This window comes from Channa argus, chromosome 22, assembly GCF_033026475.1.
Source record: "Channa argus isolate prfri chromosome 22, Channa argus male v1.0, whole genome shotgun sequence".
NCBI lineage: Eukaryota > Metazoa > Chordata > Actinopteri > Anabantiformes > Channidae > Channa > Channa argus.
This window is the reverse complement of record NC_090218.1, coordinates 2,333,828-2,359,250: the sequence shown is the minus strand read 5'-3', so window position 1 is coordinate 2,359,250 and position 25,423 is coordinate 2,333,828. Positions and strand designations below refer to the sequence as shown.

Genomic DNA, 25,423 nt, shown 5'->3' with positions numbered 1-25,423 from the left:
CAGCGAGAATGAAAGGAAAGGTGTTCAAGATGGTGGTGAGACTAGAGATGTTGTTCGGCTTAGAGACAGTGACACTGAAGAAAAGACAGGAGGCAGAGCTGGAGGTAGCAGAGCTTAAGATGTTGAGGTTCTGTTTGGGAGTGATGAGGATGGACAGGATCAGGAATGAGGACTTCAAAGGGACAGCTCATGTTAGATGTTTCGGATATAAAGTCAGAGGACAGATTGAGGTGGTGTGGACATGTTCAGAGGACAAAATGTGAATGTATTGGTAGAAGGATCCTGAGGTTGGAGCTGCCAGGCAGGAGGTCTAGAGGAGGAGGAGATTTATGGATGTAGTGAGGGAGGACATGAAGTTAGTCTGTGTGAGAGAAGAGGATGCAGGGGATAGAGTTAGATGGAGGCACATGAAGGGCCCCCTGAAGGGGAACAGCCGAAAGGAAAAGAAGATGATGGGGTTTTTTTTAGCAAACACTTGACCCCCATAATAAGCACTGTCACAGCTAGATGAGTTTCATCAACAGTCAGACAAACGTACTAAACTGCTAATTACTTACTGGCCACACAGCACTGATGTCAGCTGGTCATCCTGCATCCTGTTGTTGTAGTTACTAGTTTGGGTCTTTTTTTTATTATGTGCTTAGAACAGTGTCTTTAGTTTTACTTTTCAAAATGTGTTAATATTTATATTTGTGTGAAGATTGTGTCCTATTGTGTCATAATTTGAATTTTACCATCAGTTATATGTTATCAAAACATTTGGTAAAAAGAAGGATGTGGTTTTACTTTTATTTTCAGTAGCCAACAATAGCAATAAGACAAAACAATTTAAATCCTGAAAAACATTAACCTCAGGCAGTGGCAGAGTACGGAATTTATCTCCTGCCAAAAATGAGCCTCCTTTTACTTTCCACTGTGAAAACAAATGCATGGTCACTGCAGGGTTGTCCAAAAAATAATGTGAGAGATTATATACTTGTGAAATTGGAAAAACAACAAACAACCGAGTGTAAAGTTCATATTTATCCAAAACCCATAAAAGATTCCATTGGAAAAACATGGAAAACTCAACAAAATCAAAGTGCAAGGCAACACATTTTATTTCAAAGGCCTAATTGGCGTTAAGGTACAGCATATTAAATATCATTAGTCCAGAGACAGTCATTGCAGAATAACATACCATTCTTTCCTTTACATGATACATTCAGGCTGACTTTAAATGAGATATTTTACATATTGTTAATGTGGTGCTAACATAAAAAGGCTATTCACTGAAGGTCTTCATTTACTGCAGGTGCTTCTTGCCGCTTTGGGCAGAGGCTTCCTTTGCCCGACGGACAAACTTAGTCCATTTTGCCTCTTTTTACTTCTGATGGCTTGCAGTTGCCCCAGCACCTAATTAAGACACTTCTTTACTTCTCTTAATTGAATGTCAGTGGTTACCTGTGGTTACTGGGTGACTATTAGCATCTGTGTTAGAGTTGTGTTCCTCAAGGAACTGTTTAACAGAATAATGTATTTTACATCCCTGCACATAATGTTATATTTTAATAAATATAATAAATAAAAAGTACAAATATCTGAATAATAAGGAACCAGATCGCTATCAAAGACATTTTTTGTCAGTAATACATTGCAACCAAATGCTGGGTCCAACAGTATGACTCAGTGGATGGACACTTCATAAATGCAAGGGCAAACAGCATGACTTTAGCGTTGTAAAAACAATTTTACTCTCTTAATCAGCTTTATTAGGAAAACAAAAACTGATCGCTGTCCTGCCAGTAGTGTGTAGAGGCAGTGGACAGAAAACAAGCCAAGCGTTTGCCCTGCAACATTTTGATCCACTTACATTCTCCTGATCCTAACAACTCAGGACGCCATTCACAGAGTGAAGCCTTTAGCTCACTATATTCAGTCTGGAGATATATTAGCACGCTGACAAAGTGTTAGTGTCACTTGTGGAAGAGTCATGAATATCACTTTGACAAACTCCTCTCATCCCTTTGCAGTTGAGGTTTCTCCTTCAGTAATTTACTTTCCCGGGGACCTGTACATTCACTCCACTATAGTCCACCATGTACATCGGCCACTGCTGCAGAAATACAAACACAATGATAGAAAACATCAGTCTTAATGGTGAAGAAAATTTTTTCATTAGCTCAAAAACGCTGTCGATCCAAAGTCAGTTTTGACATTAGGTAGTTATTCAGTAGTTAAAATTAAACACACATGTACTGGCGTGTAATTACTGTTTGAAGTAATGTACAAGTTAGAATCCATTAAAGGCCAAAAAATGTGAATTAGAATTTGGAAAATTGAAAGAAGCAAGCCAGGACTTGATTTTTTTGTGACAGTAGATGGTCAAAAATTGTGGTACAGTATAACTACTGTAACTTTTAGATTGGCTTCACTAATTTAAAGGTATATAAGATTTATTTAAATGCCTTTTTCCAGATAAATAATATTCGACAAATAATATTTGAGACCAATTTAATCTGGAATCTCTAAGCAATGTCCTTTTATCATGATGACAATAAACTACAGGAAGATTTTAAAGCTACAACTTAACCTAGTTATCAAACTATTTAAAGGTGGTGATTTAAGTGTTACTGGGTGAACGGAGACTAGTTCTTACTTACTAACAGAGTTAAATAACTGACTACTGACATAAGCCAATGCAATGGATTTAAAGATTGTAGTCATAAGGGGAAAAAAATCAATGATTCTTGATCGAAATACTATTAAGTCTAAAAAGCTGGGATTGTCCCTAAAAGTGTAACTAAAATGCCACTGAATAGCTCAATTTAAATAAAATAATCTGACAGTTCCTTCTCCTGTCAAACTGCATGAATACTACTAACTATGGGCATACAGAGTATTCATGTATAAATGTAACAAAGTGCAAGTATGTACATTGTTATTATTTTTGAAAGCTATAATACAGGATACAGTAACCTCTTCTTAACATGGTGGTTGATTAGACGGCACTATAGTTGTTCATAAGCAACCAATCAACGCATTGCTAACAAGTTTTAATGGTGCAAGATGCTAGTTTTAAATTACCTAGCAGTAACTCTAAACGTCAGTGAACTGGGAAGCATCAGGTCACTGTACATTATTCAGTGTTTTATCTTTTCGCTTGATAAATACTGTGCTGACTGCTCATGCCTTTCAAACACACCATCACTGGAATCTGATTGGTTGAAATCCCCAGGTCAGACGAGGCAGGTGCTCGGTTGCTTTCTTGGACTCTCTTGCGCTTTCGCCGACTGGTGGAGGCGTCTGTTCCTACTGAAGACACGATGCAGGTGGTTTTACTCTCAACAGGCGATTTTACAGCACAAAGCTCTACTTCAGCAATGATAAGGAAATGAAACAGCACGTACCAGTGTTACAAGCCTGGCTACAGATTTCTGCAAACGGCCTGTGTGAGGAGAAAAAGCTGGTTCATTTCGGGCGACACAGCACTTGTTGTTTTCAGAAATCCGATTAAATTGTCCACACACACACACACACACGTGTGTTCAATTACTCAATTACTATACAACTGGGTAATTTGCATTAGCTTACTGTTCAGACTGTATTTATTTCATAACAACAACAAAAAAAATAAAAAAATACGAAAAGAAAATCATGCATGATTGAGGTGTTTTGCCTCCATTCTTTCATCATAGCTTAACTGCTTTAATGTCAGGATATTGTTCACTATTTCAGATTATTTACATTTGCTGCTGAAGAAGATTTATTCTTTGACATCTTAGAGGCTGGATTTAAATCTCAAGCATAAATAAAACATAATGAGCTTAACTACCAATTTCCCACTGGAATATATAGCATGTTGACAGCTAAGAGGCTGCTGAATATTCACACGTCTCCAAACTCACTGTAGCTGGCTCTTGATGCTGAATGTTATTTTATCTGCAGCTTGAAGGATTTTCTCCAGGCACACGATGTCATAGGTGTTAGGGTTTCGGAAGGGGATATCGTCTGGAAGGCCACTAACTTCTACAGACTCTGGACTGCCACGGATTAACTTGTACGGAACCACGACGGAGCGGTCTAAGCCCAGAGCCTCACCTAAACAAACACAACACCACAACAATTTGCTCATATATGCACAAGAAGACGGATGACAAGCTCTCTGATCAACTCAAAAGTAACCAGATGCTTGTTGTTTTCTTGTCTTTTTTCACTTACTTTTTTCTCATGTCTGCTTTGGCAAACTCTCCTAACTACAGGAAGTTGTCAGCCAATGGAAAGAAGCAGTCTGTACATCACTACTAGGACTGTAAAAGTCTGTGTGGGTAAATAGCTTAACAACTTAAGAATAATGTTTTCAACATAAAATTACAAAGATTGAGTATTTCATCATGTGCTATATAATTAAAACATTCAGAGGATCTGAAGAAATCTTTGTACACAACGGCAAGTTTGAAAACCAATTATGAAAAACTGATCTATTATTTCTATTAACAATTATTGTGTTGTCTTTTATTATTTTAATTGAGTATAGGTTTTAAATAATTAGAAAATCATTGCATTTGCTTTTCATTTACACTCTTTTGAGTCGTCTGGACTTTCAATGGGGGCTGTTCAAACTCGGTGTAAGAAAACTCAGACAAAACTCCAAACACCATTTACCGTATTTCTTGTTGAAAAGTTTCTTGACTTGCTCCCGGAGGACCACTTTTTCCCCCATGCGATTAATATCATCATCGTCTATTGGGTGAGGAGAATAAGTGAGGGACAACTTTCATAATAAAGAAAGAGTAAAAAAATCTGGATATTATAAGACCCCTTTTACTCACCACTTATTGTGGCGTAGGCCTTCTTTAGTAAAGTGACTCGTCGAGGTGCTAATAAAATGAATTAACTATATATTAGTATTACGTGCCATTAACATTACTTTTCTGTGCTAAAATGATGGTTAATTACTCAAACTTTTCACTGAAAAATCAAAATCTGTTCTTACCTGGTTTTGGAATGAGTCCTTGAAAAGGTCTGGATAGTCAAAATATATATATAATGAGGTCATTTCAAAGTAATTTTCAAACAATTGACAGAAAGTAAATACCCTTACTAAATACCAAAGTTAAGAATTATTATTTTTTTATAAGAATGTATATTCTACACAAAACAGGTCCTGTCTGCCAAGTGTGCAAGATGACTCCTTTCTAATATCCACTGGTATGTTTAAGCCTGCTCCTGTGATTTTATGATAAATAAAGTCAATTTGAGCAGCCATCTGTCCTCATTGTACCTCCAAAAGCTTGAAGGACAGACACCACCAGTCAAATACCACGGCAGGCTATAAGCTACCAAAGATTCTTTCCAAACTGAAAACTGGATTGTGGAGGTTTTGTTTGAACAGTGCACCATGTTGTCAAGTTTTATGACTGCGATGCCAGACAGGTTGTGTTTTCAAGTCTGTTTGTTTTTTAGTTGGATATCTTATCTACGTAAATGTAAATTAAAAAGCCTTATTGAGAAGCACATAAAACATGAGCTGGCTTCCCACCTGGTGATGGTGAAGCTGATTTTGTCGGCAACCGCCAGGATCCTTTCCAGGTTCTGGGAGCCAAAGGTGCAGGGCTTCCTAAAGGGGATGCCGGGGGGAAGGCCCTCGATGAGAACTGAGTCCGGGTTGTTTTTAATCCTCTTGTAAGGCACTTGGACGGGGTATTTGATGCCCAATGCCTCCCCATACTTCCTGTTAAACAGATCTTGGACCTGCTCTCGTAGCGTGTTTGCTAGGTCGATTCTGGAAAGCTTGGACTCCAAGCACTCTGGAGACAGGAAGTGGACAGGAAGACGCTCAGTGCCACCCTCTTAATTATGCATTGCAACAATGCACTTCCTTCTGAGTCTGCAGTCAATTTTCAAAGTTTTCAAAACAGAGGGCAAAAGTTTCAAAGTGGTGACTAAAAAGTGGAAATTAAAACCTACCTCACTTGTAAGGGGCTTTGGAGAAAAGTGTCTGCCAAATGACTAAATGCAAATGTAAATGTACCTGAGAATCCAGCTCTGTTGGACATAGCTGCAGCGTCCTCTGTTACTGGTGCTGCGTCCTTGGTGTCCAACTCTTTGGAAAAACATTTAAAGGTTAAACTTTTGTTTTATTTTGGATCTTATGATTTACAGAACGCAACATTTAGAGCTGCTCCTTGTTCCAGCAGCAGAGCTTGGCCACAAATGAAAGGTAGGAAATCCCTGCAAGGACTTTCCTTCTCCCTTAGAAAAGCACATGAACTAGATTTGACCTCATCATTACAAGCATGCAGAGGACAGTGCAAATAGCATCTTAAGCCTGCATTATGCAGAGCACCAGATGGTAGAATTGTCTGCATACAGTCTCTTCTTATGGTCTGCATGATATAACTTTATCTTCAAAGCTTTAAATATTACAATACATGGAATAGCTCCAGGTTTACACTCTTTTGAAATATGCCCAGTATGTACAAGTATAATGATAATGATGTTTACTGACGAAGAACAGTTGCCTGTACACTGAAGTAAACGATTTCTCGTCCTTTACCTGTTATGAAAGAAAGCACTTCAGTATAGTTTGCGCAATAAAATATTAGTAAATTGTTCACAGTCTCAATTTGCATAATCTAAATTAAATATCTAAATCTAAATGACTAATGTACACTAAATCATGGGACACAAACAAACAATTATGTATTATATATGTGCATGGGTTATGATGAGACGCAGAGTGGTTGCATCTTTTCACCAGGGCTTTTATGTAAAGAGATGTAGCATCATTTTATCATTTAGCTTCCTGATTTTGGTGTTTGCAACAACACCACAATATGTCAAGTCCTGTAATTCAACAACACAAATACTTCTTATATTTTAATCTTAAAAATGGAAAAATAACCAATTTCTGATATTGTAATTTTAAGTTATTTTCACCTAAATACATAGTGAATATAGGCTAAACAGCTCTAACAAAAAATGTACAACAGACATACCTGAATCACAGACAGGAATGTAGGGCATCTCTTGTTTAACTTGCTCAGTTAACAGCTCAGGTCTGTATAAAAACAAAAAAGATTGCAATATTTACTAACCTGTGAATTTTCCCTGAATCAAGGTGTCAATTTCTTGTCCAGAGATTATTAAAATGATAAACGATGTGTACATGAAGGAACTAATTAGCAATAATGGAATAATATCTAGTATACTGCAACACATTACCTTTTGATTACGAACTGAATTTGACTGCCAGCAGCCAAGATTTTGCGTAGCTTGGCTGCTCCAAAGCAGTTAGGCCTCCGCAGAGAGATTCCCTCCGGTAGCCCTGTGACATACAGATCCTCTGGGTACATCTGGAACTTGGAGTAGGGCACCTTGGCTGGTTCAGGTAGGCCCAGAGCTTCAGCTATGGAAGGCGAGGGACCATAAACAGAAAAACAATGTTTACTTCAATGTGTTCAAGAAGAATGAGATTAACTGGTACCGGGACAGATCATGTGTATTTTGATGTGGATCTGTCAAGTAGATCTAGTAATGACAAGTTCATTTCTGGAATTTGGAAATGTAGCAACATCACTAACTATAAGTAAGACATTAGGAAGTCAGAAAGGTTTTAAACAAACCTGCAAAATAAGCAAAAGGATTCCAGTAAAATTGGAGGGTAATTCCAAAATGTCCTACTCACATTAAGTTCTACCTCGCAATTGAATAAGACTCTGGCTGTACTGTCGTCTTGCTTACAGCCTGTCTCCTTTTCTGACTGCTTGTGTTTCTTGCACAGATGTTTTTTAAAGTCATGTTGCCATGTCCCTATTTCTGAACAGCTTTCCTTTCACTATCAGACATTTCTTTGCATTATTAGCATATTCCCAGATCTCATGGTCTACAATGTTGGCATTAACTATATAAATAATGGTTAAAACTCAGAAAATCAGCCCTGAGTTGTAATAAACTATAATCACGATTTATGTCAAATAAGACTTCTATCAGTTGCTGTTGGTAAAGTATGAGTATGACTGTAGCAACACAAGAAAACACTACAAAACCATAATGCTCAGTATCTCTTTTCTTGAACTCCTCTGGTTTGAAATTAAGATTCTTTCTTTTCATCCCCTCTAATTTGCTAAGCATATTAATTTTAATCTGATATATTATTTAAAAACTTCAATGTTAGAATATTAATATTCAAATAGTCTTTGAAAGCTTAACTTTTTAATCTCTGTAAACTGGTAAAGGGTGTGTACATGCGGGGGCGATCAAAGTCTTACTGCAAAATAAATGGGCCTGACATAATTTCTCACCCAGTATGAATAGGGGTTAAGCTCTCCCACTCTAGGTAGCTTACCATATTTAATGCTGAACAGGCTCTCCACTTGTCTCCGAAGCTGGAGAATCATTTCACCAATGTCCTCCACCAGGCTCCCTGCTGCATGAAGTCGTACAAAAAAAAAAAAAAAAAAACACCGAAACATTTACGGCAAAACCATCAAAAGAGGATTATTACTACATGAGGGCAGCTCAGTTAGTTCCCTCTTCCCAACTGTAAAAAACACTACTTCTCATCTCCAAATTTATTTGGATGAATTTCTCAAGTCTGATACTGACACAAACTTAGTTTTGTGTGTTATTACTATTGGAGACCATAACAAATTTTGAAAGAAGAATGGTAACAACATAAATGGCAGTAGTAAAGTTGAAAATAATCACAGAAGTTAATATAAATAAACAAAATCTAAAGGTTTTTGATTTTCTATGTCAGCTTATGTTGTACATTTCCACATATTGAAGTTTTGTTTTTCCATATAGATGTATCTGTATCTGTGCTGTTTGGGACATGTCTCGTTCAGAGGTTTTGTGGTTGTTGTGTTTTTATATTCTACTGTGCTTTCACAACTCAATAATATTACATACAGTGGTAGGAAAAGCAAAATGGACTGGATCTCTCTCTCTCTTGGCCTCTGGCCCTACCTTCAGAGGATCTTCTGATGCTCTGTGAGGCTGCACTGGGTGACCGAGCTTCAGCTGCAGGAGGCAAGAAAAACATGAGTACTGCAAACACTCTGCTATACACTTCAATTATGCAGACTTTTACAGAAACTGCTCAAATTAATAATTCAGACGGTGCTGTGATTAGAAACACAAAAATAGCGGTTAAAGTTTCACCATTGCTAGAGGTTTCGCCTAATTTAAAGCATTTCAGTGGTTTACCGCAAAGTTTACTGCAGACAGCATTAGTTTTATCATTTTTCTGTCCACACAGTTTAATTTTTAAAAGGCACCTAGACTCTGAAACCCAACATACTCTCAAAACAATCAACACATTCTGGCAAAAACCTACAATCTCTGTAGTATGGCTTAAAAAAAATCTTTGTAGTCTACAGCTTAACCTACTTAATCTACCCATTGAGTTAATTTTACTTCAAATATTGCAAAATACAAACATCTGAATATTTTATTACAGTGAATGTAACAGCAAATAATTCCAAAATGTGACATGTGCTGCACTTACCTTTATTGTCTTTCCTTTAGATGTCATTTGTGAAAGAAAAGAAAACTTAAACAAAGCACAAGGAAATCAATAAAATAAATAAAATGTGTCCTGAAAGCACTCTATGCTAAACCCAAGACCACACTGAGTAAACTTTGCATGCTCTGTAGTAGTGTAATTACGCTTCATACAAAGAAAAAAAGGCCTCATAACAATTTAATTTACACTGTTCAGGCTTAACATTTTGCCCGCCTGTGCAATTTAATGCAATCCAATACAGTGCCTCTGCCATAAAATCTACTTTTACAAATTAATAATTTCTCCATTTTTAGGATGAAACTGTCAGAAAGATGATAATTCTACTGTGTTTATTATTGAGGTCAAAGTGGGTAGTGGAGTCGTACTGGAGTGCATTATAAGAAGAAGTGGTTCTAATGTTTTGGCCTCCTCATTTATTTTAAATAAGGTGACCAAAACATTAAAACCACCGCTTCTTATATTTGCATTTAATTGCACAGATGGTCATAATGTTATGCCTGTTCTGTGTAATTTATGCAAACTAAGAAAGGTCCCTTTTGACATCAAGGTATTTTCAATGATGTTGGTGTAGGAATTTTCAGTATCTGTGTTCACAGAAGTCAAACTTTTTCCAAGTGACTTTTACTCTGCCATGTATTTTCCGTTATTTAATGCATCTTTTAAACAGGACACCTTAAAGGATCTTTTGATTAAAATCATTAAAAGAGTAAATATTTTTGCTGCCACCTCAGTATAATGGAGGTGAATGAAACTGTTACTCAGAATACAGAAAAATAATGTTTTACTATTCTGTTTACTTTGGATCTAATTTGTACTAAAAAAAGGTCCTATGAAAACTAGGGACAGTGTTTTGTGTGCAGTTTAGAAAGAAAGTGTAGTCTACTCAGATGTTCTTGGATTAATTTTACTCACCTCTGGTTTAGTAGAGCTGAGTAATGGGTTAGATAGAGGTAGGATTTGGGAATCTTGATAGGATCTCTGAGTAGTTTGGTTTCTCTAATACAATAACCAATTCTTCTAGTGACTGCACTACAGGACAACGTCACTCAAAATCTGGAAATGGCACAATGCATCAGTCTTATTATAACCGAAATGACAAAAATCACCCAGGGGAGAATTTGCTGTTTATTTCCTGACAGAATGACAACCAGGACTTTAGAGGGTGAATAAGCCTGTTAAACAGCTGCATTTGATGCATGGTCCCTTTTACAGATGAGAGCCAGTATTTGTAAGACTGAAGGAATAGAAGAGCTACTGTATAGTGGGTCAGAGTTGGGGAGGTGGGGTTTTTAGGACTGGGGTTGTGTCTACAAGTAGGTTTGATTGTAGGGAAAATAAAGTGTCTGAGAAAAGTGTTTTCATACGTGCTGGAGCTTATTTAGCCCGCTTTAAAAAACAGGCACTAGGGTGTCTGCACACGTGTGGGAGTAGCTGGTATTCCAGGACTTGTGGTGTGAAGAGGGAGATGAAATGGACGGGTTGACATGGCTAGGGTTACCTGCATGGTTTTCCATCGAGTGATGGGGAATAGGGGGAGCAGGGGGAGCAGATGGGGCCGAGGGAGCTGAGGGCGAGGCTGTGGATGGACAGGGTGCTGCTGCAACAGGCTCGGCCACAGATTCACTGGGCTCCTCCACGCTTGTACCAGCATCTGAAAAAACAATGTTTAAACATTTCTGTAGTAAAAACTAAAGAGAGCAACAGGAAATATGTTGCTGATATTTCCAGTATTGGTCAAGACGCTGATCCTTCCTGTTTTATTGCTTTTAGTTTAAAAACCTGTAACTGATCTGGGTTTTAGACAAAGCTTATTCACTGTGTGGAAACATTGTGACCGCCTTTCTATTATATGCTATTGTAAAATTTAGGAAGGCAACTTCAGGGTACTTTTGTTTAAATCATATTTGAGGAAGTGTACATTTTTGTTTTCAAATCTTATTTAGTCAGGTAAAATTCCACAGAGGTTAACAACCCTAGTTACTGGTTGTACTAGTGTTGTACTAGAAAAAACCACACACAAATTTAGGCTGTTTTGGAAATGTTTTAAACAGTGTGTTTGCTTACAGAAGACAGAAGGACTGAGGGATGAAAACTAAATGACTAGCTTCCTCACATTGGTTAAAGCATAGCACAGCCACTTACAAATGAAACGTTTTTGTGTCTCTCTTACAGTGAATGGGAAATTCCATAAACTGGAAAACAAAACTTTCTTTTTTCATCAACATTCTGATAAAAGCTATGCCAGCTGAGATTTGTATGTGTTAGCCTAACTCAAAAAGTTACCTCCAACTTAGACAAGTATCCCATCCTTTCTATGCCATAGTTCCATGGTGTTTTTATGGCTCCACATTAAATTTGGGCATCAGGTATGGCCAGTAAGCATGACAAACCAAATGTCAACACCATATTCACTTACCTTATTCCCTAAAAGGGACTACTCACAATTTTTGGGGGGGCTGTTAAACATGAGTAGTGTAATGATCACAGTGCATAGTTTGTGATTAGTTAAGTCTGTAAAAACACTTATGCAGAGTTTTTGACTGTAGCCAGAGTGGGGATGAGAACAGATGATGCAGGCTTAGTATGTCCACACAATCTCTGGATACTGTGTTTACATTAGGAGACGTGAACAGCTGGCTGCCAAGTGTGTGCCCACTTACCTGGCACTGTAACTTGAATGATCTCCCCATCTGGAGGCTCTGTTTTAATCCTTTTCAGAGGAATGCAATCTGCTGAAGGACCTGTGTAGATTGAACAGTGATTGAACTGATGATAGGGAGACATCCAAGGCATTTAAACATTGTTTTGAACCTTCTAATTATAATGTACATACCTGCTTCACAATCGGCCAAGGGACTCACACAAGCACTTGTTGATCTGTGAAGTAAAATAAAACGTGTGATTCATTGAAGTCCTGTGGCTTGACTTGACTGAGGGGAGGGGGGGGGGGTCTACTTCTCATTCAAACAATCCCCACATTTTCTGTAATTTACTTCATTATTATACTGTGAAAACAGTAGCATTAATGCAAAAGTTACATAATCTTTCTAAAGACTTCAATCGCTTTTATAGACTTTAGTGTATGAATGTGACAAATAGTTTGTGTGCATCAGTGCGAGTGACTCTTCTCATAGTCTTTAGTAAATGCAGTGTAGAAATCATTCAGACATCAGCTGAATATTGCAGCTCAAATCAGCAGTTAACTAGTGTTAATTCCAAGACTTAAATCAAAGACAGGCTAAGATGAAAAGTGAAATTGTGGTGTGTTCTCTGAAAGTTAAATGGGGAAACATGACTCAACACTACACATAAACCACATATCATTTATGCAGTAGGAGGCATCAGTGTGTAATGCAGCAGAGGTTTTCTGTAGTTCCAACAATATCAGAGTAGGAAATTGTCTCTAGTAAAACTATAAATTGCAAATATGTTAATATACTAGTCTGTGATTAAAACCATCGAGTGATCTCACCCCTGTTTCAATTTGTTGTGATGATGAAGAAAGCAGATCAACTGTTAGTTTTCAAGCAGGATCTTAATAGTTTAAAGCAAGAAAGATCACAAAAAATGACTAAATGACTTAAATATATATATATTTTTTTACAGGAACAGACATGTTCTTGTAACTTCTACCAAAATATATAAACTTTCATGGAGGAAAAAAAAGGATATAAGAGGAATGACATTCAAAATTAGGGCAAAACAAATAGATTAGGAAGCGTCCCTTATGCTCTGATAAATCTGTTAAGCAACATAATAAAACTGTTAACTTCAGTCTGCAATATGAGTAAAGTTGGTCATAACTGCCATACAATTTAGTTGCATTCCACCATCTTGTATTTCCACATCATAAACAAAGTCCTCAGGGTGATGCTAAATTTCTGTGTGGGCTGTGCTCAAACCTGCTGCTGTGAGGATTGCTGACCAGCTCAGTTGTGGTGGGCGGGATGCTTAGACTGTCAGGGAAGCTGTCTTCAGGCGTGAAGCCCAGGTCATGCTTTCCCTCCTCCCTTGCAATCTTGCCAGCAGCTTCAACAAACATGACATAGAAGATAAACAAACACTGCATCTCATTAGTGGAGAACATCTGTGGGGTGTAAATATAAAAATTAAGGTATGACAGGGCAATTTTAAGTTAATTCCTGTGATGAACTGTAAAGATCCTGACAAACTGCATCCTACAGCTAAATGTCTATAAATACCTGGATGAAGCACATATAGAATCCTACCAAAAAAAATTACATTTAAGCTCCCTTTCAGCAAAAATAGATCAATTCTCATTAATCATGAGGCTGATATTGATATTTTAATTTTGGGAAATTCTGATTACGATATATTGGCTGATATTATATTTTTTTACACAACCCATAAACTAAATACAAATGTTTGCCATTAAAACCCAAGCAATCCAATTCATCAGTGCTGCAAAATACCTCACTGTCCTAAAAGCTATAATCAGCTTTTGTTGAAACAGTTTAAGGAGCTCTATAAACTGTTACAGAGATCTCACACTGAACGTGATGGGTGTAATAAAATGTTGGTTACATTCTGTAACAGACTGTGCAATGTCACTTTTCAAGTATGTTGCATTGTAAAATAATTTGACATCTGGAAAATAAAAATGTATGCAAGCTGATACACATCATCAAGTCACAATATCCATCTGTGTGCACTCAGGATTAAAAGTGTAAGAAAGAGAATATTTTTACTTGAGAGCAGCTTGTCTTAAAAAATTTGTTCATTTTAATTTTTAAAGTCACCAAATCCCTTGTTGAACATGTGACGCACTGAATCTACGACCACCATTTTGGATTGAACAGCCAAAGATTTCTTTCACACCATTCAACGTAAAAAAAAAAACCTAAAAAACCTAAAATTCCACAGTTTTAAGAATAACTGTTTGGTATGAGGCTGAGACATGTTGAATAAATATTAAAAATACCTGTCTGTGATGATTAGGTTAACCCAATATCTGTCTGTGACGCACAGATTACGCACTGCACTTGTATTTTTACAATTATTGTTCCTGCGGACTACCGAGTTAATGTGTATTGATTCTTAGTTTTTGTTTTACAGATACTGCCTATAATCTACTATATATAATGAAACTGAAAATGAAGATAGCAAGGGAAAAGGGATCAGTCTGGGAGGGTAAGTAAACTGTTCTCATTTGTTTTGCTGTTAGTAAGAAAAAACATGCAATTATAGAAAAAATGTCACATATTTAAGTATATTAGAGGCACTGGCACAAGAACATGGAAACAGACAGCTGTGTTTTATAAATGAGGCCAAATTACTCATATCGTATTATAAAATTATATTAAAACAAAAACAAAATAAATCAGGCTCTTACCAGTGAAAATCCTTTCATCAAACATTCTGGAATATAAAAAGAAAAACGGGCCATTAGTCATTGAGTTCAAAGACTCAGCTCTCAGGGGGGAAAAGAAAATCGTGAGGCAAACACTGTACATGTGGAGGAGCACATCATTAACAGCTCTTTAAGCACATTAACTGTTCTGTAAACAGTCTCAGTCAAACTCCAGTAATTGAGTCATTCCTTCGCTATCACTGAATCTCTTTGACTAAAAATAACTACCGAACTGTATTCTGGACTGTTTCCCTTCATACTTGCACATGTGACTGCTCAGTCTGCCACCAACTCTTCTCCTGCTGTGGTTACAATTAATGTTTTAGACACAACTGGTTCTTTAACTGCTGTTTATTTACATATATTTGCAAAATGATTTTTGCAATTGTGACTAAATTTACAAATCTTCCAGCTGGGGAAAATTTGGTGGTGGTGTAAATACTCTCTTAGAGCACCAAATGTGGACTAATCTGCAGCTGAAAATAATTCGCCACAAATACACCATTATCTCCTGTTTCAAAAGCACTAGCTAAAAAGTATGTGCCAAGCTGTTTAAAGAAATGAAACTATATATTTGTTACCTGCTTTGGAATGTTTACTTTCTAATTTGGAATTGATGGATTTAGAGCTAAAAGCTATGAACAGAAATAACATGCCAGAATAATGAGAGATTTCAGTTTTGGTTTAGTCTTTTAATGGCATTTGTTGGCAATAAGAATAATATAGAAAAATGCCACACTTATCCTTTGGCATGTTATGTTGTTTACATGCTCAATTTGGCATGTTGGTGTTATAGAACAGTACAGTTATAATAACACACATGCTTATCTATTTATTTATGACTTTAAAATGTATTGGCTCATAAAACTGAAATAAAATTACCATTACAAATAACAATCGTTTTGTCTAAAAATTATCATAGCCTGTAAAGGCACCCCCCCCCCCCAAAAAAGAACATCTCTCAATGACAATGGGGATGTGATGTAATTCTGAATTAATCACATTTTCAATCTTTCCTAATTGTATTACTGTAACACTAATGAGCTGCCTGCAGGATTCGTTAAAAGATGTGTTATCTCAAACAAGGCATGGTGGCAAATGGATAGAAGAGCACCCATTACATGTTGGCATGGGAAAGTCATTTGGGAAATGAATGGTAATGGTTTACCAGTCAGTTGGACGTAGTGTGCTGAAGAAACCAGACGTTTAACAGACAGATGGTATAGACTGGCTTGACTGGTGGCCGCTTATTAAAAATCTTTTCAAGTTTCAGAAGAAGCGCCATATTGTAACATGTCGGAGGAGGAGTCGGTTACATGTTACCTTATCAAGTCAAACACAACACTCCAATACTGTGAATATATCTCACTTGTCTGCATTAGAACATTAGCATCAATTACCGTTTGACGATGAAGCGGATTCCATGGCGCTCATCCAAGATGCGTTTGAGTTTGGGGACTCCATAGGTGCAGGGTCTCTTGAAGGGGATCTGGTCAGGGATGCCTATGATTTCTACAGCCCCTGGATCACAGGCTATTTTTCGATAGGGGACAGGCACCATGTGATCTAGACCCAGGGCCTCAGCTAGATGTAGAAAACAGAAAGCAAACAGACTGAAATATATGGCCCAGTCCTATTTCCAATTATACTTATCATGCTTTTGTTTTTTCAACTAAATGAAAAATGCCTGAATTGAAAGATTCCTCTGCTGTGATTCAACAGCAGCACCAGAAGTTTTTAGAGAGAGACAACAGTAATGTGTTGGTGTCTCCAAAGAAATTAATTTTTTTAAATTGTATTTTTTACAAGCATGTGGTGGATTGGTTACTGCTGTCTCCTCCACCTGGAAGGTCCTTGATTTGAATCCCCACCTGGCTGCGGGGAACATCTGTGTCTCCAAGACAGATGATCTAGTTTTCCCAGCCGGACCTTCAATGCAACAATCTGTAGCAATTGCCCCCTTTCAATCGGTCGAAAATCTAGCAGGCATCATTGACAACCAACTCTAAGGCGTGCAGACTTCTACAACATTAGAAAGACCAGACCCCACCTTTCTGAATATGAAACCCAACTCATTGTGCAGGTTATGGTCATGAAACATTTCAACTATTGCAACTGCTGGTTGTGCATGCTGACAGAGCTACCGGGACAACCCAACACAGATGATCCAAAATTCAGCAGCATGTATCATTTTTGATCAGCCCATAAAGACATACTTTAAACCGCTGTTCTGCACTAGCTTCCAATAGCCACCTGCATCAGATTCAAAGCTCTGACTCTAGCATACAGAGTGGTTAATTGAACAACACTCTCCAACCTAAACACACTCATTCAGGCCTACAATTCCTCCCACCCACTGATCTCTGCCAATGAATGGCGTCTCGTGGTCTCTTCACCCCACACAAAACATCACAAGCAAAGCTCTTTAGATCAGTGGTACAAAGATGATGGAATGAGCCACCAAACTCTGCACGCTCAGCAGCCTCACTGCCAATATTCAAAAGTTATTAAAGACGGAACTCTTCTGCAACTTCCTATGCACATATAATACAAAATATAAATTAAAAACTCTCTATCTGTCCTTTCTTGTGTTGTGTATTATTAAAAAGAAACATTACTTATCATAACACTTTTTGCGTTAATGTTTTCACCTTAACTTGATTTTTTTGCTTGCTTTGTGCCTCACGTGTAACTCACTATGGATAAAAGTGACTAAATGTAAGTAAAGACAATTCCAGCTAAATGAGAAATTAAACTTTAAGGGAATGGTAATTGGTGGATCATGGATACAGGTCCTATGAGACATAATGAAGAAAAGCATTATTCCCCAATTCGTAAACTGCTGGTAAAGAAAGCAATTTTTAGAAGCAGTTTTAAGTTCTTCAAATGATCAGAAAAACAATTAAAAATTTTCAAGACGTGAAAATATCATGAGCTGTATTTTTCTTCACGTTAAGCTGCTCCTCATGCTTTTATGTATCACTGAGGAAAATATGATAAACCAAAGCACTGACCTCAATCCATCAACATCTGTAGACACGCAGAGAATCATCCCTGAGCATAAACAATTGCTTAAGGAGGCAGCTATACCTTTCTAAATTTTACCCTATATGTCACGCTGAGGCCCAACAAAATGCACGGAGAAGGGTTTGTCTCACCATATCTGCTGTTGAATAAGATCTGTACGCATTCTCTCAATGTGTTGATGTCTTCAGTTTCTCGAATAAATGAGTCCCATTTTTCTGCAAGAAAAGAAATATATAAAAAAAAACTAAATATCTCCTGTAAGTACTGTATGTACAATGAGAGTTCACTGAAGCTGCAACATTTTAATGAGCATTTTTTCATTGTAGTGCTTATGATCTGAAATTACTCTCAATCTACTCAAAGCCAACTTAGTAAATCAGTGCAATCTTCTTAAAGGATTACTCTTGACATGTTAGTGGCTTATCCCTTAATGGTTAAACATCAGAAAAGTTTAGTCCTAATTTAGTAAACAATGCTTGGCTACTGTATGCCATTCTGAAAATCCAAGCAGGACACAACAGAGCCCTCTGAGACTGGAGATTTTTAAGGAATTCACTTAAAACATCTTAAAACCCAACTGAGTTTCTGAGTTATGTTTAAATAATTTCAAAACATGCATGTAAATTATCTGTAACTGCGTATCCTGTTCAGGGTTGCAGGGGGCTGGAGCCTATCTGAGCTATTATTGGGCAAAATGCAGGGTACACTCTGGAGAGGTCGCCAGTCTATCTCAGGGCCACACAACGAGAGACATACACAGACAGACAACAATTCATGACTATGGGCAATTTAGAGTCACCAATTAACCTAGCGTGCATCTCTTTGGACTGTGGAAGGAGAGGTAGTACCTGGAGGAAACCCACACAAGCACAGGAAGAACATGCAAACTCCACACAGCAAGGCTGCAGAGGGATGCAAATCTGTGACCTTCTAGCTGTGAGGCTATTACCTGATTTTTCATGTACTATGGAGAAGAGCAGCCTCTTGGAGATATGAATACCTGGAGGGCTCTGTCCCTGCTCACCAGGTACTCTTGTTGTCTCTTCTGAAAAGGAAAAACAAATCATACAGTATATTTTCAGTGACCGGCAAAAATGTTCACTTAGCTATGCACAGTCAGTAATTTGTTTCCATAGCCTTCAGTATTACTTGACTTGGTTAATTAACTGTAACAGATTGAAAATTACCAGAAGAGGGAATGAAAACATTTTTTCAGGGTCTTGTATATAGTGTTTTCTACATTCACAAATAAGTGATTCCCATGTAATACTGGTATCTGCAAGTTAAATGATTCCTTTAGCGACATGATTACAACTAGGAAATGTGGTTTAAAGATAAAGTGCTGCTTTAAACATAATAATCAGTGGTACAATAACATGACTTTGCAGCACACTGCTAAATATACTACTTTGGTAGGCACACTGGAGGCGTAGGATGAAACACTGAAATGCCTTATTCATACAGAAATTATACTTTATATTATTATCAGTATTTCAAATGTTGTCAATCTAGAATTTTACCTCTTTTCACAGAAGCAATCTTTACAAACTCACCTAATACAACAGCAAGTGTTTTTCAACTCTTCAAAGAATAACATGTAATTAATGCTAAAATTACTAGCATATAAATTCGTACTAGCCTGATGATCATGTTTCATTGTTGAATCTTCCTCTCCAAACCACAAAAGCACATTTACCATTGTTAGCACAGTCCTTGACAGATGTGTTCTTGTCTGTTCCTGCTGTCCAGCTGGCCATTCTGTCCTTGCCCAGGTTGAGGAGGGACATGGGTTTGAAATCCAGCTTACCATCTGGGTGAGGTTTGGAGGACATGGGCATGCCATACAAGAAGTTTGAAAGAACACAGTTGCTGGAAGTGGCAGGACTTGACGACGTGACTACCTGGGGAGTAGTCTTCCCTGGACCATGGCTGCTCGTTGTCATGACAGCAGTGGAAGAGTTGTGATTAACATCAGTGCTGGACTTCATTTCTCGAGGCAAATCTTCTGCTGGCCTGGGCACAGAGACAAAATCAAAATCGAGGAAAAGTAATGGCTAGAGGTTTTACTGAATCTTAACCAGAGTATCTGATCTTTTTGGAGGGTTACATTTATCACAGCTTGAAGCGGAGCTTTTGGTTAGCCAACTTTATCACTTGCCAAGCCTTCCATGGCTCATAGTTTACTTGGTGCAGCAGCTCAAAGTATGAAAAAAGTACATAAAATGCATGAAATCAGATCAGGGTGTGTCTGCATGACAGATTCTTTAATATCTGAACTAACTTTTTATTCTGCTGTTCTCTTTACTTCTAGTACTTCTAGAAAATGAAATGTCAAAAAGCCTCACACCAGTTTGAGTACATCATATAACTGTTATTTTCACACTGTTCACATTCAACTTCATTGTAAAGTGGTTAAAAGAGGAAACCTCCAATTTGTTTCTGATAGTGTCAGTAACAGTAATAGGTGTTACTGATGTAGCATACAGCATACAAACTCGTTTGTACTAAAGCAGAGTCCGGATAAGTAAAACTGAAGAAAAAGTGAATGACTCAGAAGATTACAAATTATTTACGGCTTAATGTGTACTTTTTACGCATTCAGAAAAGCAATCCAATGAAGCTTTAATAAAAAACAAACAAGTGATGTGGATCAGATTTAAACATTTACCTTACTACATGATATTAAGACGTATAAGAAATACTATCAGTGCTCCTTATCATTTATCATATAAATGTTAAATCTTATGAGGCAAAGATGTTATGGAAACACTGAAATGTAACCTGGGAAAATGTTTCTCTGCAGGCAAATTAAAACCCCCAACTAACACACTACAGCCTGTCTGCTACCAATAGCTAACTACTGAAGATGCCAAGGCAGTTATGAGCTTCCAGCCATACACAACTGTGTATCTTTGCAAAGCATCACAGGCTAAATTGAAATTCCAAACATCTTTTTTCAATTCATTTTGGAACGATCAGATGTAAAACAGCTGGTTTCATCATCTGACACAAGCATTCAAACAGCAGGCTCATAAGCCAAACAGCAGTGTACTTTTCAGAAACAACCAACATTCATTTTACAAGACTCACCTTTTTACTGTGAATTGGATGCGGTGACTCTGCTCCAAAATCTTCATCAGCGTCTTGGTGTCATACTCCGCGGGCTTCTTCAGGGTGACTCCTTCAGGCAAACCGTGGGTCAAAACACAACTGGGGTCCTTCTGGATCCACTCATAAGGCACAGGGACCAGGCTGCTCTTTCCCAAAGCCTCGCCTGCAAACAGCATGTGAAAACAAATATGGAAAAACTTTAGCTTAAGACTTGCACCTAACTGCTACTGCAGAACTGAGAAAACTATTAATCTTCATTTAGATATGTAGATTAGTAATATGGTTTTTCAAAGTGAGTCGTACTGAGCCATTATCAATGACAATAATTATAAAGGAATAATATTAGTTGTGAAAAAAGGAATAGGACACACAGACAGTACAGCAAAGCACATCACAGTTGGTGTCTCCTTACTGTAAAGTACAGTGAAGACTTCCTCCACCATCTTCCTCAGAACAAAGATGTTGGATTGAGCATCTGATGGCGCTCTCGGTTTCCCATGCTCACCATCTTTAGTCAGTTTGGTGAGATCACCTTCCTGGTCTTTGGTATGGGCATTTGCTGTGGTCAAATTTTGCAAACATGGAACCCCTAAAGCCAAAGGACAAAAGTTACATTCCAGTAACGCTAAAAATAACAAGTGCACAAGATTTCAGATGCTTATGGGCCCTAATTAACTACAATATGGGTTTGGGGAGAGTATATATTGCTTTCCTCATAGATTTTTTGCCTAACGTTGTTAATGTTTTGATGAGAAAAGGTTATAGTGCTTTATAAAATGAATGACTTGTTTGTCTTACATTGTGTCTGGATGAAAGCATATCCAACAACTGGTGATTGATTGGGCAACATAAAGGACATTTAGTTTAGGTTTATTTTTATTATTATGTTTCTTAACTAAGCAAAGAAAAGCTAATAAAGCTGCTGTTCCCTGTTACAGGAAAATTTGTATACACAACCTGATAAAACTAAACAGTATAAGGAGGTAAAATAACTAAGCCACAGCCTTAAGCCTTAGGGGGAGCTTAAAGTCCAAACCCTGATTCCTGAAATATGACTCCGCGTAAAACCTTACATACTAGTTGTTAATCTGGAGAGTGAGACTTCTTACAGAGTAAGAGTTCTTTCAATGTGGCTAAGAGGTGAACTCAATAATTTCTTTCCTTATATATATATATATATGTATATATATATATATATATATATATATATATATATATATATATATTAAAATCACATGTACATAAGTATTCACCGTCTTTGCTTAACACTTTGTTGAAGCACTTTTAGCATCAATTACAGCCTCAAGTCTTTTTAAATATGATGCTACAAGCTTGGCACACCAACTTTTGTGCAATTTCTCCCATTCTTGTTTGCAGTACCTCTCAAGGTCCATCAGGTTGGATGGGGAGCGTCGGTGCACAGCCATTTTCAGATCTCTCCAGAGATGTCTAATCGGTTCAAGTCTGGGCTCTGGCTCGGCCACTCAAAAGACAGATTCACAGAGGTGTGCCATAGCCACTCCTTTGTTATTGTGGCTGTGTGCTAATTTTTCCTGTTGAAAGATGAACCCTCACCCCAGTCTGAGGTCCAGAGTGCTCTGGAACAGGTTTTCATCAAGGATGTCTCTGTACATTGCTGCATTCATCTTTCCCTCAATCCTGACTGGTCTCCCAGTTCCTGTCACTGAAAAATAGGCCCATGGCAGGATGCTGCCACCACCATGCTTTACTGTAGGGATGGTATTGGCCAGTTTGAAAGCGGTGCCTGGTTTCCCCCAGACATGACACTTGGTATTCAGGCCAAAGTTGTTTCATCAGACCAGATAATTTTGTTTCTCATGGTCTGAGAGTCCTGCAGGTGGGCTGTAATGTGCCTTTTAATGAGGGGTGGTTTCTGTCCAGCCACTATATCATACAGGCCTGATTGGTGAAGTGCTGCAGAGATGGTTGTTCTTCTGGAAGGTTCTCCTCTCTCCACAAATGGAGCTCTTTCACAGTGACCATCGGGTTCTTGGTCACCTCCCTGACTAAGGACCTTCTCTCTTGATCACTCAGTTTGGCCGGCAAACCCCCTTTAGAAAGAGTCCTGGTGGTTACAAACTTCTTCCATTTACAGATGATGGAGCCCACTGTGCCTATTGGGACCTTCAATACTGCAGTAATTTTTCTGTACCCTTCCCCAGATCTGTGCCTCGATACAATCCTGTCTCAGAGGTCTACAGACAATACTTTGGACTTCAGGGCTTGGTTTGTGCTCTGACATGCACTGTTAACTGTTAAATGTTCTGTTAACTGTGGAACAATATACAAACAGGTGTATGCTTTTCCAAATTATGTCCAATCAACTGAATTTCCCACAGGTGGACTCCAATCAAGTTGTAGAAACATCTCATGGATGATCAGTGAAAACAGGCTGTACCAGAGCTTAATTTTAAGTGTCATGGCAAAGGTCGTGAATACTGGGGTTACTGTGATTTTTTATTTTTTATTTTTATTTAAAATAAATTTGCTAAGATTTCAAACAAACATACATTGTCATTATGAGGAAAATAATGAATTTGATCCATTTTGAAAAAAGTTTCTAACATAACAAAAGGTGGAAAAAGTTAAGCGTTTGGAAGACTTTCTGGATGCACTGTACTGCTGATTGCAACTATATTCTAAATGCCCAAGAAAAAAAATAGGGTTAGAAAGGTTATGAAAACAATGGCATGCTCCCTTTGTCAAGGGACAACCTTGATCTCTGACATTTGTCTTGAACACATACTGGAACCCTTCAACATTAATTTAAACTTGTCTCCTTATTCACAAAGAAGTGCAGAACTTACGGCAAAACTTGTAAAAGTCTGTTTGGATTTCCCTCCTGGAGTTGAGGAACACTCTGCCCTTTTCTGTGCCGACAGCAATCACACTGTCCTCATGAACAGTGACACATGCCACCTCAGCATTGAGCTTAGACATTGCCATGCACTGCAAAAGATACAGTCATTGTTTACTTTCTAATGGTTACTAGAATCTCTGAGGCAGATATCTGTTAATCAAGAATCAATTGAGAAAACTGATTTTACTAGAACTGCATTCTGAGTCTTCTGACAGAGAAAAAAGGATGACTTCTGTTCATGTGCTAAAGGAGTTAATAATAAGGCCTACAATAAAACAACACTGTATGAGAATTTCTTTGGGATGTACCACTGAGTCCAGAGCAGACACCAGGCTGGTGAGGATCTCCTGCCTGGCTGACACCAGTGGGACCTGTGGTTCACCCCGGGAGTTTGTCCTGATGCCATCACATGCCAGCTTTCTCATCTGAGCCATGCCTCTGCGGGGACCAGATGAACACAGTTTACGCAGTAGCCACAGTGAGACATAAAAAACTCTGCATTCATGAGTAACTAAGGAAGTCATTTTTGGAAACTAAAATAAATAATTACAAAAAATAATTTGCATAGTGGGCTTAAAGCATCGCTAGCTGTGTAGTGCCGGTCTAAGCCCGGTAGAAATTGGGGAGTGTTGCGTCAGGAAGGGCATCTGGCGTAAAAACCTTCCAAATCAACATGCAGACAATGATCTGCTGTGGTGACCCTAAACTCACAGGATAAGCCGAAACAACAAAATAAAAAAAGTGGGCTTAAAGTAAATGACATTAAAATTAAGACACTGAATTAAAAGACATTTTTGGGAGTGAATATTGATTGTAAAATGAGTTGGAAATGTACTATAGCTTGTATCAAGTCAAAATTATAAATTGCAATTTTGTATAGTTATGGATTTGTTAAATCAGACTCAGCATTGTAAAATGATAATGAATACTTGCTGTGTGTGTTTGTGTGTGAGTACAGGTATAAATGTGTAAGTGTAGATGGGTATGTACTTATTTTCTGTACCAAGTAAACTAAACTGAACAAAAACTAAACTAAAATGTACACCTGCATTCAAAGCAGCAACTTCTGACATCATTTAGTTTGACTTTAAGCAAATGTAAGCTTGTTAAGCATGCATTCTGACCATCCATCTCATTCCTGAGGCTGGGAGATCATTAATGATAGAAACGGTGAAGACTCACGGATGTGTTCAGATGCTTTTACAGCAAATCTGACATCAAATGTACAGGTTGGAGGAGGTACGAGTTAACATTAATTGTTTGCACATTCATCAATAGATTTATTTAAATTTAATTAAATAAGAATAATAAGCAGTGTACCAGACTTCATATATAAGCCATCTTTGGTTTCACCATTTCAGACTAAAGTTCATTACTAGCCAGTTTAAACTGTAGTCACTCAGAACCTAGACCAAATATCCAAACAATGTATGGAATTGTTTTACAGATTCCAGCACATACATAAATAATAGGAATGAATTAGCACTTATATTAGAAAGGAAGCCACAAACAAAAGCTACAC

The 25,423-nt window shown here is 37.7% G+C and overlaps 1 protein-coding gene across 9 annotated transcripts in view; it reads right to left on the bottom strand.

The window, feature by feature from the left end:
• Positions 1-1,076: 1,076 nt before the first annotated feature.
• The window catches only part of gtf2ird1 (GTF2I repeat domain containing 1), a 30,773-nt gene continuing 6,426 nt past the window's right edge, over positions 1,077-25,423 (bottom strand). For 2 of the 9 annotated variants that reach the window (XM_067491476.1, XM_067491480.1), the window contains exons 2-27: positions 24,210-24,339; positions 23,849-23,990; positions 21,433-21,609; positions 21,000-21,183; positions 19,606-19,922; positions 18,859-18,954; positions 18,041-18,124; positions 16,283-16,466; positions 14,865-14,890; positions 13,414-13,540; positions 12,345-12,388; positions 12,172-12,252; positions 11,010-11,162; positions 8,953-9,006; positions 8,330-8,410; positions 7,207-7,390; positions 6,981-7,042; positions 6,014-6,085; positions 5,522-5,789; positions 4,976-5,004; positions 4,812-4,859; positions 4,645-4,722; positions 3,888-4,080; positions 3,390-3,427; positions 3,185-3,294; positions 1,077-2,095 (exon numbers count right to left, since the gene is read on the bottom strand). In XM_067491476.1, the coding sequence (XP_067347577.1) occupies positions 2,027-2,095; positions 3,185-3,294; positions 3,390-3,427; positions 3,888-4,080; positions 4,645-4,722; positions 4,812-4,859; positions 4,976-5,004; positions 5,522-5,789; positions 6,014-6,085; positions 6,981-7,042; positions 7,207-7,390; positions 8,330-8,410; positions 8,953-9,006; positions 11,010-11,162; positions 12,172-12,252; positions 12,345-12,388; positions 13,414-13,540; positions 14,865-14,890; positions 16,283-16,466; positions 18,041-18,124; positions 18,859-18,954; positions 19,606-19,922; positions 21,000-21,183; positions 21,433-21,609; positions 23,849-23,990; positions 24,210-24,339 (3,031 nt within the window). In that variant the 3' untranslated portion in view covers positions 1,077-2,026. The other 7 variants (XM_067491479.1, XM_067491478.1, XM_067491477.1 and 4 more) reach the window with 7 other exon arrangements.